The following is a 15946-nucleotide window of genomic DNA, read 5'->3' on the forward strand; positions in this document are numbered from 1 at the left end:
AATTTCATTGGTAAAAAGTACTTGCATCAATCTGAAATGTGTAAAAGGTGTTTTGAATGACCGAGGCAACAAAACATTTTGATTTTTTTTGGATATAAAGATGAAGAATTTTAAGAGTTTATGGGGGACCAAGCATCAATAGATCAAAATTGGTCTTGATATTTCCTGCTAGGACCCAGCATCAATACAGCTCAGGAACATGAAAATTAACCTGCATTATCTCTGCATCGATATAGTTCAGGAGCATGAAAGTTAACCTGTACATGAACTTTAATTTGTATACACGAACTGAGACACATATCATTACAAGATTCTAAGCATCCCTTGCCTTCTTATATTTGCTCTTGCTCACTCATGCTTGCTAAGGAAGAAGTTCAGAAACTGAAAGTGGCCTTAACTAATGCTTTCTTAATTTTATCTGTCTTCTAGATTGATCCGAGTGACAGGAAGCAAAAAGAAATATAATGCATATCACACGTCCATTACAAATAAAGAACTTGAAATGTTTCATCTATCAGCATACATAGCCAAATCATTATTTGATACAAGAAAATTAAGTGGGTAAAGGAAAATATGGAATTTACTTTCTAAGAATGTGACATGAACACTAAAATCATCTGTTCAATTTCCATGTCAACAATTTGATCAGCAGTCTATTCTTTGATCTTGAGGCCATCCAAACTCCTCTAAGAATGCCAATACGACTCCATTTGACCAACCAAAACCAGTCTGCAGTTACAGAAACCAAAATCATCAATAAGTTAGTAATGACAATAGTAGACCCTTTTTGAACAGGAAAATATTTAGCATCACTTGAAAACATCACGAAGACAACTTGGTTCTTCCACAGTTAGACTTAAGCTTTTGTGTATACCTGAGGTACATATAACCCACCACCTCCAGATTCTCCCCATTTCTCTACATTGTATTTTTCGTGCATTGCACCTGTTTTCATGTATCCGATATAATTGGTTCTGACCCATCTCATGGCTATATCTTCAGCCAATGATTTTGCTTCTTGCAATCCAGATTTTTCCAGACCTTCAACTATTATATGTTGAAGATGAGCCCAACCATTTGGAAAATCCCTGTTGATAAAAGTTCCATACCGAGAAAATAATAAAATTTACCAATAAAATTTCAACAATAAGGACAGAATAAGTGTGAACAGTTACTTACCATTGTTGTCCTGAATTTGTTAGAGAAGTGGCAATTCCAGCAGCACACAGCAGGCCTGAACTTTGAAGGCTTCCCATGACCTTCTCCACCAAAGCAGTGTCTTTGCAAATGCACAGATAAAAGCATTATCAGTATGCATCCAACTATAAAATACAAAGATCATAACTTAGTAAAGATTGACATTGCAATTGCTACTGGATGAGACTGCTCTGTGGAACAATTATATATCAGCATTATGTGTTTCTATTAGAATTAGAAATTCTAGACAAATAAATAGGACCATTTGCTTTTCTGTAGGAAGATGCAAGCATCTTCCTACAGAAAAACCAGCCCAACAGTTAAGGGATGAGCTTAATTGGACTTTAAGTTTGCACTTTGATTTACTAAACCTCCACAGTTCCACCGCAACCTCAAGGCAAGACTTTTTCTACGCTTGAATGGCTTATCTTTATGTTATGCTTATTTATGCAGTGTCTCAAAGTGGATATTTAAAGGCATTTACCTGAATTTAACAGATCAATCCACAAAGGAGAAAAGTTTGAAGCAAAGACATTCTGACTCTGGTTACAAGCTTTCCATTTATGAGATTCCTGAAGATAATAAGTCAAATAAATCAGTAAAGAATAAAATGAGAATGTTACAACTATCAGATATGGGTTTTTAAACGCTTGCAAGTAAAAGTATATTACCTGGCATGTTTCATCAGTGAGCCAATAATCGAGCCATTGTCCCATCTTATCATTCCAGAAAATAGAGTTGATTGCCTTCTTTCTTGCTTGAGAAGCTTTTACAAATCTCTCAACAATGCTTTCCTCTCCTGTTTCTTTTGCAAAGAAGACAATATCTAGTTCCATCTTGATAAAGGATACAATTCAACTCGTCACATGAAGTGCAAAAATAGTTAATTTCAAGTCTTCTTAGTCAAGTATCCTGAGCCTTACCTTGAGTAAAAAGACATTCAGATCAACAGGTAAAATTGATGTCGTAGCCAAACTTGTGAACTCCGAAGGATTCCTACAACAGTAAAACAAATAATTGAGACTTACAGTTTTTCATTTCTCAAAATCCCAATTTTAAATTATCTAACAGATCGCTTAGATTATATCCTGAGCCATACTTTGGAAACTATTATTTTGAATTATCAAGTCCTCTTTTACATTTCTTGTTGAATCTTTATTTCATAATATTGATCTTTTCTTTAATGAAGCTAACATGCAAAATCTGAACTGCAGTTATTAGTGGTATATGAATCACAAGATTTGCAGTTTCAAAAGTAGCCCTATAAGGAAATCATATAAAGGAATTTTAAAATAGTCGAAACTTTAGGCTGATACCAATTCAGAGGTGGCTCATTTTCACTGGGTTAGTAGGTGAGAATTTTTCTTTAACAGACATGTTTGATGGGAGTGTTTTAGCCATGCTAAAATGGTATGCAACTATGAGGACATTTAGTAGCTAGACGAGCTAATTTTCCCATTCATAATATTACCTCATCCATCTCGTACTGAAATCCCAACCAGATTCAGCAGTTGAAGCCAGTTCTCGGTAAAATTGTTCTTTCTGAGTTGAATTCAAGAACTTAGAAGCAAATTTTTTGTCCTGAAAGAGAACGTTTTAACAAGTTATCTCAAAGATTCTACACTGTATATGGTGTAGGAAAACAAGGTAATATAACTAAACTGGACGGGAGAACACACTTTGGTTGTTGCTTCAGGCCTGGGTTTGTTCCACATTGCATAATACCGACTTAAGTTGTGATCATTGCCTTGAGCATCCATGATGGTGACCTTATGTATCTCTATGGCAAGATAGTGCAGCAATTACAAAAATTAAAGCACACAGAAAATGAAGCGAAGAAGGCAAACAAAAGGCAGTATCATGCTATACCAGAATTCCAAAATTGATGTTCCTTGAGCAATGCAGGCAGTGCTCTTTTAGCCAATTCCATATCACCAGTCGTCTTATATATATCACAAACCATCGCGCTTAGGAGAGGAGGCTGGCTGCAATGAGTTCCCCAATTTGACATATATAAAAAAATCTCAATCTACAGACATTGAATTCTGCTTTATATTGGTTGCTTTAGGATTAAAATTAGACCAACAGAAGAAAGTGGAGAACTAGTAAAGATATGGTACTTTGCACATACAGAACTAAAGTAAATCTTTTGCAGGATGACTTTTTGACACCCAAAATAAAATTATCCCAAAAATATAGGGAACAAAGTAATTTTTCACACATCTCAAAAGCATTCATCTTCAATTAACAGGAAGCGTTCTGTAATGTTTGCAAAAACAATCTTTGCAATGAAAGAGGAAAAGAAAAGCATAAGCAAAAAATTCAGAAAGTGGAAGAGAGAGTACCTCCTATTGGTGTAATAGGCCCTTCCTCCATTAAGGGCATAGCCATATGTATTTACAAGAAAGATTAGATTGTTCACAATTGCATTTGCAGTCTCATACATTTTACTTGCCAGCAAGCCCCTGCAAGACCCATTTCAAGATCAACACCTAAAATCTAATTCAACAAAACAAATAGTCAATCAAACACAAGCATATCAATGTAAAGAAACAAAACTCAAACCTGATAACCCAATAGGAATCCCAATAATAAAGCTCCCTAAAACGTGACCCCGGAATGATCACCGGAGCGGCCGGCAAGGGAAGCAAAGTATGCAATTCAGGATGTTTCTCGACTTCATCAGAGACTTTTCTACTCAAGTTCTTCCATAAAGAATGAACCTTTAGTGCCCATATCCTCACCTCTTGATTCTCCACCTTAGGCAAGAAGCCATCAGGCTCAGGCACAAAATCTGGTGGATCATAGTATAAAACATCCTTACTTGGACCATCAAAGTAAGTTGCTATGAACTTCTCCAAGTCCTTCACCAAAACAGTACCATTTCCACTCCTTGGAAGCTCATTAAAGGCTTTTACTGTAGTCGAAAGATTAAACTTTAATGAGAAATCAACATAAAGTTTTGGGTCAAAATCTTTTTCACCAAAAGTAGTGAATGCAGTTTCTTGAACATGTTCAAGAAATGTGATCAATGGTGTACTAGGCACTACATTATCTATGTTTATGCATGGGTGGGAAGCTTTTGATGAGGTCATGATAATAAATAAACAGTAAAGTAAAAGATGATCAAGATTTGGAAACTGAGAGTTTGCCGTTGTTAAGCAAGAGGGAATCTTGGTTGAAAGTTTGGTTAGTGAAGAGAAGCAGGAACCATTGTTTTAAAGATAATAAATAAACAAATGAGAAATTAAGAAATTAAAAAGAATTCAAGAAGCTAGCAATTGGAATTTTTCTTCTTCTTTTTTTCTTTTTGGATTTTGTTGAAGAAGTGATGGAATCAAATTATTACAATGGATCCTTTGAATTGCAACATAGGCAGAGGTTAATAGAGTCTACCACCTCATCATAAAAAGGAAAAAGAAAATCAATTATGCATGGATAAGAATTTATTTAAGAGAATTAAGAAAAATATAATAACAACAATGTGACAATGGTAGTAATAAAAATAAGTAATATTTTTTAAATAATTTTTTTATCTTTTATAAAATCTATTAATTTAATATTATATCTTTTAAGGTTAAAAATTCAATAATTGTTATTGACGTTTTATATATATTTAATTGTAACTATTTATTAAATTCATACATTAAATTATAACTTTTAAATATATAAATTCTGATAAGTTTACATACCGTTATAATTATCTGGCTTTTTTTATATAAATTATAGTTTCATATATTTAAATGTTAATAAATTTAGATTTTACATATTAAATTATAATTTTAGAATATTTAAGTATTTTATTGTCAAATCTTAACAAATTTATATAATATTTTTATAATTATTTCGTTATTAAATATTATATGTGTATTAGTTGATTTTTAATTGTAGATGATTAATAATAATAACTAAATCAGTAACGCAAATATAACTAATAACTAATATCACATGTCAATTCTTAATTAGTTTTATCTTTATACTAAATTAAATCTATTAAAATATTTCTTTTGATGTAGCTTTAAGAATAAATTATAAATTCGCTATCTTAATTATTAATTAATATATAAAGTAGTATGCAATTAATTAATATAATAAAAACTTAAAAATAGCAGGAAATTTAAAAAAATTTAAATATTCCAAAATTTAAATTGCAAATTTCTCTTTAATTGTAAAAGGTAAATTTGTCTTTTAAATATTTTTTAACATTCATTTTTGTGAAAAGATAGTTATTTATTTCTATTTTAAAAAATAAATAAAAGGTAGTTTTCAAATAAGAAGGATAAAAATGTAATAAAGTTAAAGCATAAGGGGAAATAGTAATTGGTTGTATTTGAAAGTTTGGCAGGTAATGAACACACTTCTTGGTTACATTAATCCAAGTTGTCTTATGCTTTGATAATAATAATGTAATGAGATTATTATAATATTCCTTTTTATTATTTTTTTTTTTTTTATGTAAAAACTATCTCAATTTTTGTCCCCAAGAACTTGCCATTTGGGAAACAACTGATTGAATTTAGTGTAAAATAATTATTCAAGACATATTACCTGATTTAAACTTTTCAAGTGCAAAACAGGACTTTTTCAACTGATTGAATTATTTCACATTCCTAAAGCATACAAAATCCATGAGGATTCTATTATATCTTTTTTTTTTTTTTGGCTTGAAAGCAACAACAAGTCACATATCAGTAACTAAAATTCACAATTTTAGAATCTAATGATATATTTAGTTATGTATAATTACTAAGCACTAAGCAGGTCAGTGTCTGGTGTCAAAAACTTTGTGACAACCTCTCAGATGAATTGTCGGATCTCTATACGGATACCAAAAGTCATCTCCTCCTATTCCTGGTGACAGTTAACTTTTTTCTTATCTAACATAGACCGCACTTATTACTACACAGTCTCGATGGCTCGCGTCTCTAAAAGATCTGGAACGTCTATCACCTCGAACCTACCAGTGGTGCTGCAGGATGATCCATAGCTAAAGAAAGAGGGTGCCTTAGCACCCATGCCATAGACGTGATGCTTCTTCTCATCGCCTGCCGCCTAGAAGAATAACTTTGTAGTGTCTAGCTCTAGTAGCTTTATTGATCCCTCAGCTGACTGAGAAGCAATCTCTACAAGGTGATGGTACCAATACTAAAATTAAAAAATTAAAATGTTATAAATAAGATAATCTAAGGAAAAAAAAATAAAAACCTACATATTTGAGTTGTCATTTTAGTCTTACATCGACAACCCAACACCCTGAGATCATCAGTCGATGTACTAATGGTCAACATCCAGTGTTTGTCGGGTGTCCATGGCCTCAAACAGCTCAACGGCATTGAGCTCCCGTCCTAACTCAGGTGTCTAATTATACATATAAGAAGCAGTAATTATAAAACTTAACATGCTAATCAATATCTATATTCAATTTAGATAGATAACTTCATGAAATTAATAAGTTGGATTATCATACATATATATATATATATATATACATATATATATATAGATTGAGTTACATAAGAATTAAAATAGTTAATATTTACCTTGGACTCCTACCAATAGAAACCAATATTGTCATTAGGCACACTCTTCCAATCACGCTCACTCACATGTAAATGCAGAAGAAAACTCTAGGTTATGATAGATGAAGCAGCATGTGACTGAATGAACTGACCACTACACTAAAAGGAAAGAAAACAAATTAAAGTAACACAGTAAGTAAAATGAAACTAAAATCATATGTTGCTATAACAAATTAATAAAAGTACCTCGTCAGGTCAATCTTCAGGAGGCGTGACCCATATCAAGTCGTCCTACTGATGGCTGGTGATGGTGGTCCAGTTGCCGCAGAAGATTCAGTTGTTGGACCCCCCAATAAGTGTACCACACGCTGTATACGTGGGGGTGGTGGAATAGTAGCCGGAGCTGTCGCTGAAGGTGTTGACGGTGACAAAGTAGATGGTGGAAGTAATGTCACTATATCAGATTGTGGCGGTGGCTGTTGTCGCCTAGATGTACTATAAGTCAGTCATGCCGGTGGTCTACCTCTGAACCGCTCACCTCGACTTGTAAAACCTCTAGCCATCTATAAAAACCTATAAAAGGTCCATAAATGAACTACCTAGAAACCTATTCTTTTTTAGAAATTTCGGCAACAATTCATAAAATTGCATGAATTACGACTAGGAATTTTCATTTGTAATGCATACAGTTTCTACAAAAGGTATCACCAAGAATTATCCTTGAAGAAATCATGAATGTTGCCCTTACTCATGGTGTTCCTTTTATCTGGTTTCCTGGAGCAAAAGGTTTGCATAAATATATGGTGTATAGTGACCCATCTTATATGGATATAACTAGCATTTAAATTTCATATGAATTCTCATAATTTATATGAAATGATCACTCACAACGGTTTCATTTAATAATTTCATCTAATAATCAATATTAAATTAAACTATGCTACTGTAATTTCTGCCTGACAACATTTTCCTAATACTAGACCTAAATTCCTTATAAAAATGAGTCTATATCCCTGCAAACAAAAATTGTATGAAAGATGGGAGGGGAGAGAGAATAACAGAGAGAGTAACAAAGAGAGAGAGAATAAGAAAGATGGGAGGAATTAGTGATTTAAATTTGATGAGGAAGAAGGAGAAAAGAGAGGCTTTAGTCATGGAGCTTAAATCTGTCGCTAAATGGAGCTTCAAACCACAACCTCGCTTGAGTAACGACGAATCCAAAAACTGTCGCTAAACACTCATATCGCTATCGATCACTAATGTCGTTGCTAGGCTTCCCACTATACATCGATGACATAATTAGCCACGGATGCCATTTGTCTCTAAATTCCATCATTAATCCGTTACACCGGTGTCATCATTTTTCATTTGATTTCCCTCTCTGTTTTCGTCACTTTTTCCAATTATTTTTATTGAATGTATCGACGAATAACGTAGTAAATTGAATCTATCTAAAAGAAATATTTTATTTTAAGTGATTAAAAATTAAAGTAAGCAAGAAATGACGCAAAGCTAGAGATTTTACAAAGACATGTTTAATCTATTAATATTTATTCATTTAATTTTGTAAAGAATGAAATTGGTATTTCTTTTATATGTAGAGGTCTCCAAGCTTGATAAATATATATGTTTCTTGACTTCCATCAACTCCTCCACATACTCTCACTTTCTTAAAATTCTTCACTCACTAACTAATTACACAGAATAAATAGTGCAGATCTTTCCCCCCATAAAGCTTTCAACAAACAAATAAATTCCATTACTTCTTTTTCTTCCCAACTTCAAGCTTCTTTCTTTATCTTTTACAAAAAAAAAGGACAACTTTCATGGGCTTAAATTCCAAAAAGAAAAGTATATATTACCTCAATAGATCTTTTACTTGGATTATATATGGGGTTTATGAATATTCATCATGGATCATGGATTTGAGTTATGAATCTTATGGATTTCTTAAATATTCATCATGGGATTTTTAGATTGAGCCTTAAAAATAAAATGGGCCTAAGTTAAAAACTATTTTGACTGCAGATCATATTATATACTCTTAAGGTACTTAATTCTTATGTACTTATAAGGCAGCTAAGCCAGAAAATATCTGTTTAAACATACGAAATATTTAACTAAAAGAGCTGCATTCTGCAAAAGCTGCAAGGATCAAGACAGCTCCATTTTTAATCATCAATATGGAACTTATATTAAGTTGGCAGCAGGTTCCAGGGCTGCAGATATATTTCCCTTCTCAAATGAAATGGATTGAAGCCTAAAATTGACAAGTTTCTTGAAACAACCTAACAGGACCCTGGAGAAAATAAAAGAACAAAAGCAATGCAGAAGATCTTGCTTTGCTGTGATAAATGTTATAAAACAACCTGACAGGATCCTTGAGAAATAAAAGAACAAGAAACAATGCAGAAGATCTTGCTTTGCTGTGATAAATTTTATAAAACAACCTGACAGGATCCTTGAGAAATAAAAGAACAAGAACCAGCAGGGATGCAGAAGATTTTACTTTACTATGACAAGTTTCATAAAACAACCTGACAGGATCCTTGAGAAAAAAGAAAAAGAAGCAACAGGGATGCAGAAGATCTTGCTTTGCTGATGTTATAATTAAACCCAGCAATATACATAAAATTATACAAGACATGAATGATACTTATAGTTCACATTGGCTGATATAACTGGAAAAACAGCCCTGCCTTAATATAATTAGTAATGAAACAAGGTGACATTATACTCAACAATGGCATTACCATTAGCAAGATCAAACGAACGAGTATGAAGCTTGGCAAAACCTCTAGCCATTCTAAACTGCCCTGTCCCACCAACAACAGCAAGCTCACGTTCCGTCTGTAAAACAGGATTCTTTGAAAACACAACAAAAGAACTTCCATTGAACTTGCCTGTTGTGAACCCAAAATCCATGTACACAACTAATGCCATTTCATCTTCTTGACTTGCTGCCACATACATTCCTTTAGCATGTCCTACAAGCTGTGAAGTTGCTTCCATTCCTAACCTCATTGCATCGTTAACAGCAAAAAGGCTGCCAAATGGGACAATTGAGTTGCTTTTGTTAGTCAGATTGGCTTGAGCTATCTGAACAACTGATGGGTTTTGGCTACTTGGGATATCATGAAGGAAGAAATGGAGTTGAGTCATTTTATCTTTCATTTGGGCAGCAGGTTTGGTCTGCGAGTAGTATTGACATTGTGCAATATTTGCATTCATAACACAAAGGATCATAGCCAACACAATGGAGATCTTTCCTTTCATCTTTTCTTGATTCTGTTTCTTTCTGACCTTCTTGTTTTTAATTTCTAATAGATTGGATCATTTTATATATGTTCTTGATTCTTGTAACTTAATTCTCTATTCATTCCTATAATCAAAGACCGTTTTCTTTTTTCTATTTTTCTTTTTGAGACAGCCTATAATTAAGAATGTAACTTATTAATTTGACATGGTCATATATGCTTCGTCTTAAAATAAGATTGTCTTCTTGTAAAGATTTGCCAATTCATCAGTATTCATTCAACTCCTTATGATATGGCCAAAGTCTTCATTTCCTATAAACAGCAAGATAAATATTAAAGGTAATCATTTACCCTGTTTCAATTAGAAACAAAATCTTATTTAAGTTTCGAAATTCATTTATTATTAAAATATTAAAATGATTTTTTTATTAAAAATATACTAAATAAGGAAAATACTAGAGAAATAGATAAATTAGGGATGCATGGGTTATTGGTTTTAGTTAGGCAAGAACCCAAATATTAGCCTCCAAAAAAGAAAAAGAATATTTATACTGTATATAGGTGGTGTGTATAGGATTTTAGTCAACTGATCCAACTGAATTTTGGGTTGACTTTTCTTATTTATTATCATTTGAATTAATTTATTATTAGTTATTAATTAAATTGATAAATACAATTTAGTAAAATTCTCAATATTTAATATTAATTTATAATATTTTTAAAAATAGTAAATTAACTATTTTTAAATATTTATTTTTAATTTTTTAAGAATTTATTAGTGTAAAAATATAAAAATTATTTTAAAAATATTTATAAATTAGTTTTAGAATTATATAATTAATACTATCAAAATTAAAGTTTAGATGAATTTATTTAATAAGTATGAATTATATTCACTAAATTTTATAATTTTTTTTACTAAATATAAATTTAAATAAATATTCCTATATTATTATAAGTTCAAAAATAACAAGTAAATTTTTTATTTTTTATATTTAAATATTTAAATATTTTTCTTACTCTTTATTATAAAATTAAACTCTTTAAAACTTGCATTCCTTTTAAGTAGTGTCGTTTCACAAAGGAGATTTGGAGTATTCTCCTCATCAAGTCCCTCTGCTGTTTCTGATCTCTCTGCAACTACTCTTTAAAATATATAATCACAAGATTATCAATAGTTCAAAAAGTTGGAAGTTTATTTTTGAAACAATGTTATTTTATAAAGATAATTAAGGAATAAATATATATATCATGAATCTACATATCTTATAGACTTGATAGTACCAATTTTCAATTGAGGGTTCAATTCAAACAAAAAAAAATAGAAATTAATCTATGGAAAATAAGTCAGATTTAATAAGAGGATTTCTATGGAGGGCCTGATAAATTAATAATTTCTTTTTGCAAGTCCAAGGCATAATCAGGAATTTGGCACCTTTTTTAAAAGTTTTCAAGAAATGTTGGAGAATTTGCACAGAGATCTCTTTCAGCTGCTGTACCTTTTAATGATTTTGTTGTTATGGGTAATGATTTTTTTATTCAATTGTCAGAATGAATTATATTATTATAATATTGTTTGAAGAAAGATAAAATGTTGGGGTACTTGAATGGTATATAATAATTATATTTTAAATTAATTTTTAATAAATATTTTATAAATTTTTAAATTTTCATGACAATTTGCTTGCTTATGATTCTTTCTTTGTTCTTCATATGTTTTCTAGCAAAAATAATCATACTCTTTGATCGCTATTTGCTAATGATTCAGTTATCTTTCTCTTGTTGATTAGTTGTAATTGGCTGTTACTCATTTTTTTAGAGAAGGTAACAAAGCGGCTGATAGATTAGCTAGAGAAGCTACTTATGGTCTTTTCATGCTCTTGATTATTGTATTCCTTTAGTCAGTTTTAATGGCCAAAGGTAGAGACTATTTTCATTTCTCTTAACTTTGTTCTTTATGTATTTTATCTTCTTTTATTAATAAATTTTTTTCTCTCTCTCTCTCTTAGCTTTTGGTGGTCTTTTTAGACCGGAACAATATTGGTTTTGTTCTGTTCAACTAAACATTCAACTCTTTTTTCTAATATTATCTTTTATAAAGTCTAAATTTCGATATTCGAAAGTATATCCTCCAGTAAAAAATAACTCTTTCCAAATTTATCAAATAAAAAGATTCAAAAAAGCTTTTTTTTCTACCCAAAATTTTTTAGATTGTTAGAAATTTTTTAAAATGAAGCCTAATATGTATGATAATTATTTACTATTGAGCATTGAGAAATTGTGTATAAAAGATTGACTTTTTTACTTTGGGAGCTACAAAATTTTCATTTTGGAGTCTAAAGTAAAAACCCCTATGTGGGAACTTAAAACTTAACAGAGTCCTCAGGAAAATTTAGTTTTAAGATCTAATAATTTTTTTTATCTCTAAAAATGTTTTCAATTTAGAGCTCTCGATCCCTAAGAATATTTTCAACTTGGAGCTATGGATCCCCAAGTACCTAATTTACTTGGGGCTCTCGTACTGAAATATTTTAAAATATTACTTGAATCTCCAAAAATATTTTTAATTTGAGATTCTGGATTCTAAATACCCAATTTACTTGAGGCTCTCGAACTGAAATATTTTAAAATATTACACGATCTCCAATGACATTTTTTCAGATGGGATTTTCGTATTAAAAATATTATCGGTTAACTTAAGGAATTCGATAGACAAAATTAAATTGCCAAGACCTAGTTTTACTTGGAGATCTCATATTAAAATAATATTAATTAATTTATGAAACCCTATAGACAAAACTAGAGCACCGAGAACTAATTTTACTTGGGGATCTCATATTGAAATACTATCAGCTTTCCAACTCGACTTAAAATATTTTAAAGTATTACTAGATTCCAAATAACATTTCTAACTTGGAAAATTAATTGAAGCTCCACCTTAAATATTTTATTAGTCTTTCACTTTTTTTTTCTTGGAGAACTATATATTTCTAGGACTAATAAAAATATTTAGATCATGATGTATGCACATGTATGTTTGTTTTGCAGCTATAGATCAGGATAGTGCAACATGATTCTTCCTAGACTGCCAGTATTCTTAATCTTAGGGATAGAGTTCCTTATGAAACAACCATTACCTGAGAGGTGATTTATTTCTTCTTTTGGCCTTTTGATATGCTTGCTCAATATTTTATTTTTTGCAAAGACTTCTTTCAAGAAACATTTGATGATCTTCACGCTTTGAGGTCTTGAAGTTGAGAGCATACATGTAACTCAAGGCAGATTCAAAAAGTTAAAAACAAATTAACTTAAAGCATATTCAAAAAGCTAAAAATAAATTAACGCATGTCACTATTATTGTAATAATGATTTATTTTAATCCTCAATTTTTTCTAAAATATCTTTTTTGATTCCTCTAAATATTTTAAATATTCATGATATATGTAATATTTATTTTTAACTGTAATACCCATAATTTTTCTTTAATAATGATAATATTAATAATAATTAATAAATGAATTTTTATTTAAAATTAATTTTACTTTATTTGTATTTGGTTTAAATTGGAATGATTTAAATGGAAATTTTAATGTTAGACAAATAAAGGAGTTATTTTCTATATCCAATTAGTTTAATTTTTAAGAAATTAATTAAGTAAATTCTTTGAGAAATAAATTATATTTTTGGTGATTCAAATTTTTTTCCAAATGAATATATATAAATTAAATTCTATATTTTAGAATTATGGAAGAATTTGTAAAGGATATTTTATAAAAAAATTATTGGGGAAAAGGGCATTTTAATTAGCTAATGGTATTAAATTTTAATTGAAAAATATTTAGCAAATTAATTAATTAAATTAATTGTGTGTTAGGATTAAATTGGAAATTTAATTTAGAATAAGGATTAAAAGTATAATTTTATTAATATGGGGATTTAATGAAAATTTGTATGTTTGGTATTTTTGTAATTAAATATTTTAGCAAGGGCTTTTTGGTAATTTTATATTTTAAAAGTAAGGGTAAATATGTAATTTTATATTTTCAATAATTCTAATTTGGTCCAAATTAAATAGTTAGGGGCGTAATTGAAAAGCTAAAGAAAAGTTTAAGGGTTAATTGAAAATTTTACAGGACGAAATTGTTAGTAATTAAAAAGGTTGAGGGACTAAATGGTAAAGAAGAAAAGTTCAAGGACCTATTGTCGATATAGAGAAGAAAGAAAAGAAAAGAAGAAAAGAGGGGGATCGGGGGAAGGAGGAGGAGAAGGGATGAGTGGCAGTGTCGTCCAGCCGGTGGTGGCGGGCTCTGGAGGCGGCCATGGCCGTGCTACTAGTGTGGTGGCGAGCGTGAAAATTGGAGAGGCAGTCGCCTTGCCGCCGTTCATGGTGTTTCCGGCAGCTGTTGCCGATGATTCTGAGCACAAAATGATCAGCAGCTCCGAGGCTTTCTTTTCCGACCATCGCTATCCCTTGAGGCTGCTGGAATTGCAAGATCTGGCGAGGAGTAGGCAGCCGCGTTTTTTGGCTTTTTCGGCAAGCTCCGGCAAGCTTCGATCGGACTCCGTTCAAAAATCGACAGTCGAGATCGTCCGTAAATTTCTCCGGATGATCGAAGGTCGGATCGAAAGATCGGAAGCTGGGATCGACATCAGCGTGTCATTTCGAGTCCGTTAGTGCGTTCGGATCGTCTATCAAACTCCAGCGGCTGGAGGAGAGTCGACCGAGCGATCAAGCGTCTCGGTAATTCTCTGGCCCATTGATTTTAGAATTCTTTGGTAAATTATATGTTTATTGAATTGTGTTGAGCATTAGAAATATTATGTGTTAAAATAATTGTTTGTCGGTCTGTCTGCCTTTAGTCGTGATTTGTGATGTGTGGCGGAGTCGGGAAAATAGTGAAGTCTTGGGGACCCGACTCCCGTTAAAATAAATTTTTGAATATTGGAAGTATTTTCTGGCAGGTCCTGGACCCGTTTTACAGGAGGTAAATGTCTGTATTTTAGGGGAGATTCTGCTGAATGAATGGTCAAATGTTTCAACGTTATTGATAAATTATTTTTCATGATTAGATAATCTGTCAGTTCGGCTCGCTCCACCCGAAGCATCGGAGTAGAGCTAGGAAGTCGTCAAAGCTGTGAGTTAAAGTCATATATCTATTTACATGTGATATGCTGAGATTTTATGAAATAATTCTGATTACATGATTTAATACTTTAATCAGTTATTTTAATCGTTATTATTATAAGTTTTATTTCGTACATTACGATTTTATTGTTTCGTGTTGACTCGGAATGGGACGGCTGTAGAACATGCTATCGATGAGATGCACCACTATAAATCAGATGAAGAAAATAAAGGGGTAAAGGTTTGTAGATTTTAAAAAGGTAAATTAGGAATTGCCCTGGTCGAGCATTGCTCTCTGGGTGAGTAGAGTGAGTGTGCCGAAGTAAAGGTCCCTGGTCGAGCATTACTCTTTGGGTGTCGGCTTATCTAGAAACCTAAGTGACCAGACTGGAGTTAAGGACCCTGGTCGAGCTTCGCTCTCTGGGCGTTGGTCTTGTTGGAGTAAGAGAACCGAAAGGCTAAGAGTGTTAGTGATAATTAAATGACTGAACTGGATTAGGGTTAAAGATTAGGGTTCTGCTGAGGTACTCCGTCCCGTAATAGGTGAAAGTTATTTTTATTTAAGCATGGCATGACACGTTTATTTTTGCATGACTTAGTATTTATTTCAAATTAAATAAATGTGTTATTGAAGTGTTTGTAACTATTTTTGGATATATGATTTTAACTTACTCTCGAGACTAATAGTCTCAATTTTACTGTTTTTCATATATGTGATTGTTAGTCTTCCCGTGACTCTTATCTAGCAACCCGACTCCTTCATCATCGGGTGATGTAATTGATTTGGTATGTTTTACTTGTAAAATCTTAGATTCTCTGCAGTAGAAATCATAGACTTATCAGTTGTA

General features: G+C 31.6%; 2 protein-coding genes across 2 annotated transcripts; both read right to left on the reverse strand.

Moving 5' to 3' along the window:
• Positions 1–445: 445 nt before the first annotated feature.
• Positions 446–4520, reverse strand: LOC8282171 (trehalase). The gene is made up of 11 exons (XM_002523367.4): positions 3763–4520; positions 3543–3662; positions 3067–3182; positions 2877–2977; positions 2669–2778; positions 2121–2193; positions 1869–2033; positions 1682–1769; positions 1180–1279; positions 875–1088; positions 446–729 (listed from the first exon to the last, which is right to left on the reverse strand). The coding sequence occupies exons 1-11, from the start codon at positions 4290–4292 to the stop codon at positions 646–648; spliced, it is 1701 nt and encodes a 566-aa protein (XP_002523413.2). The 5' UTR covers positions 4293–4520; the 3' UTR covers positions 446–645.
• A 4688-nt stretch (positions 4521–9208) lies between these two features.
• On the reverse strand, positions 9209–10181 carry LOC8282174 (dirigent protein 4). Its single transcript, XM_002523370.3, has one exon. It carries the CDS (start codon positions 9990–9992, stop codon positions 9426–9428), a length of 567 nt encoding a protein of 188 aa, XP_002523416.1. The 5' UTR covers positions 9993–10181; the 3' UTR covers positions 9209–9425.
• Between the last annotated feature and the right edge of the window lie 5765 nt (positions 10182–15946).

The sequence above is a fragment of the Ricinus communis genome, chromosome 9, assembly GCF_019578655.1.
Source record: "Ricinus communis isolate WT05 ecotype wild-type chromosome 9, ASM1957865v1, whole genome shotgun sequence".
Taxonomy (NCBI): domain Eukaryota; kingdom Viridiplantae; phylum Streptophyta; class Magnoliopsida; order Malpighiales; family Euphorbiaceae; genus Ricinus; species Ricinus communis.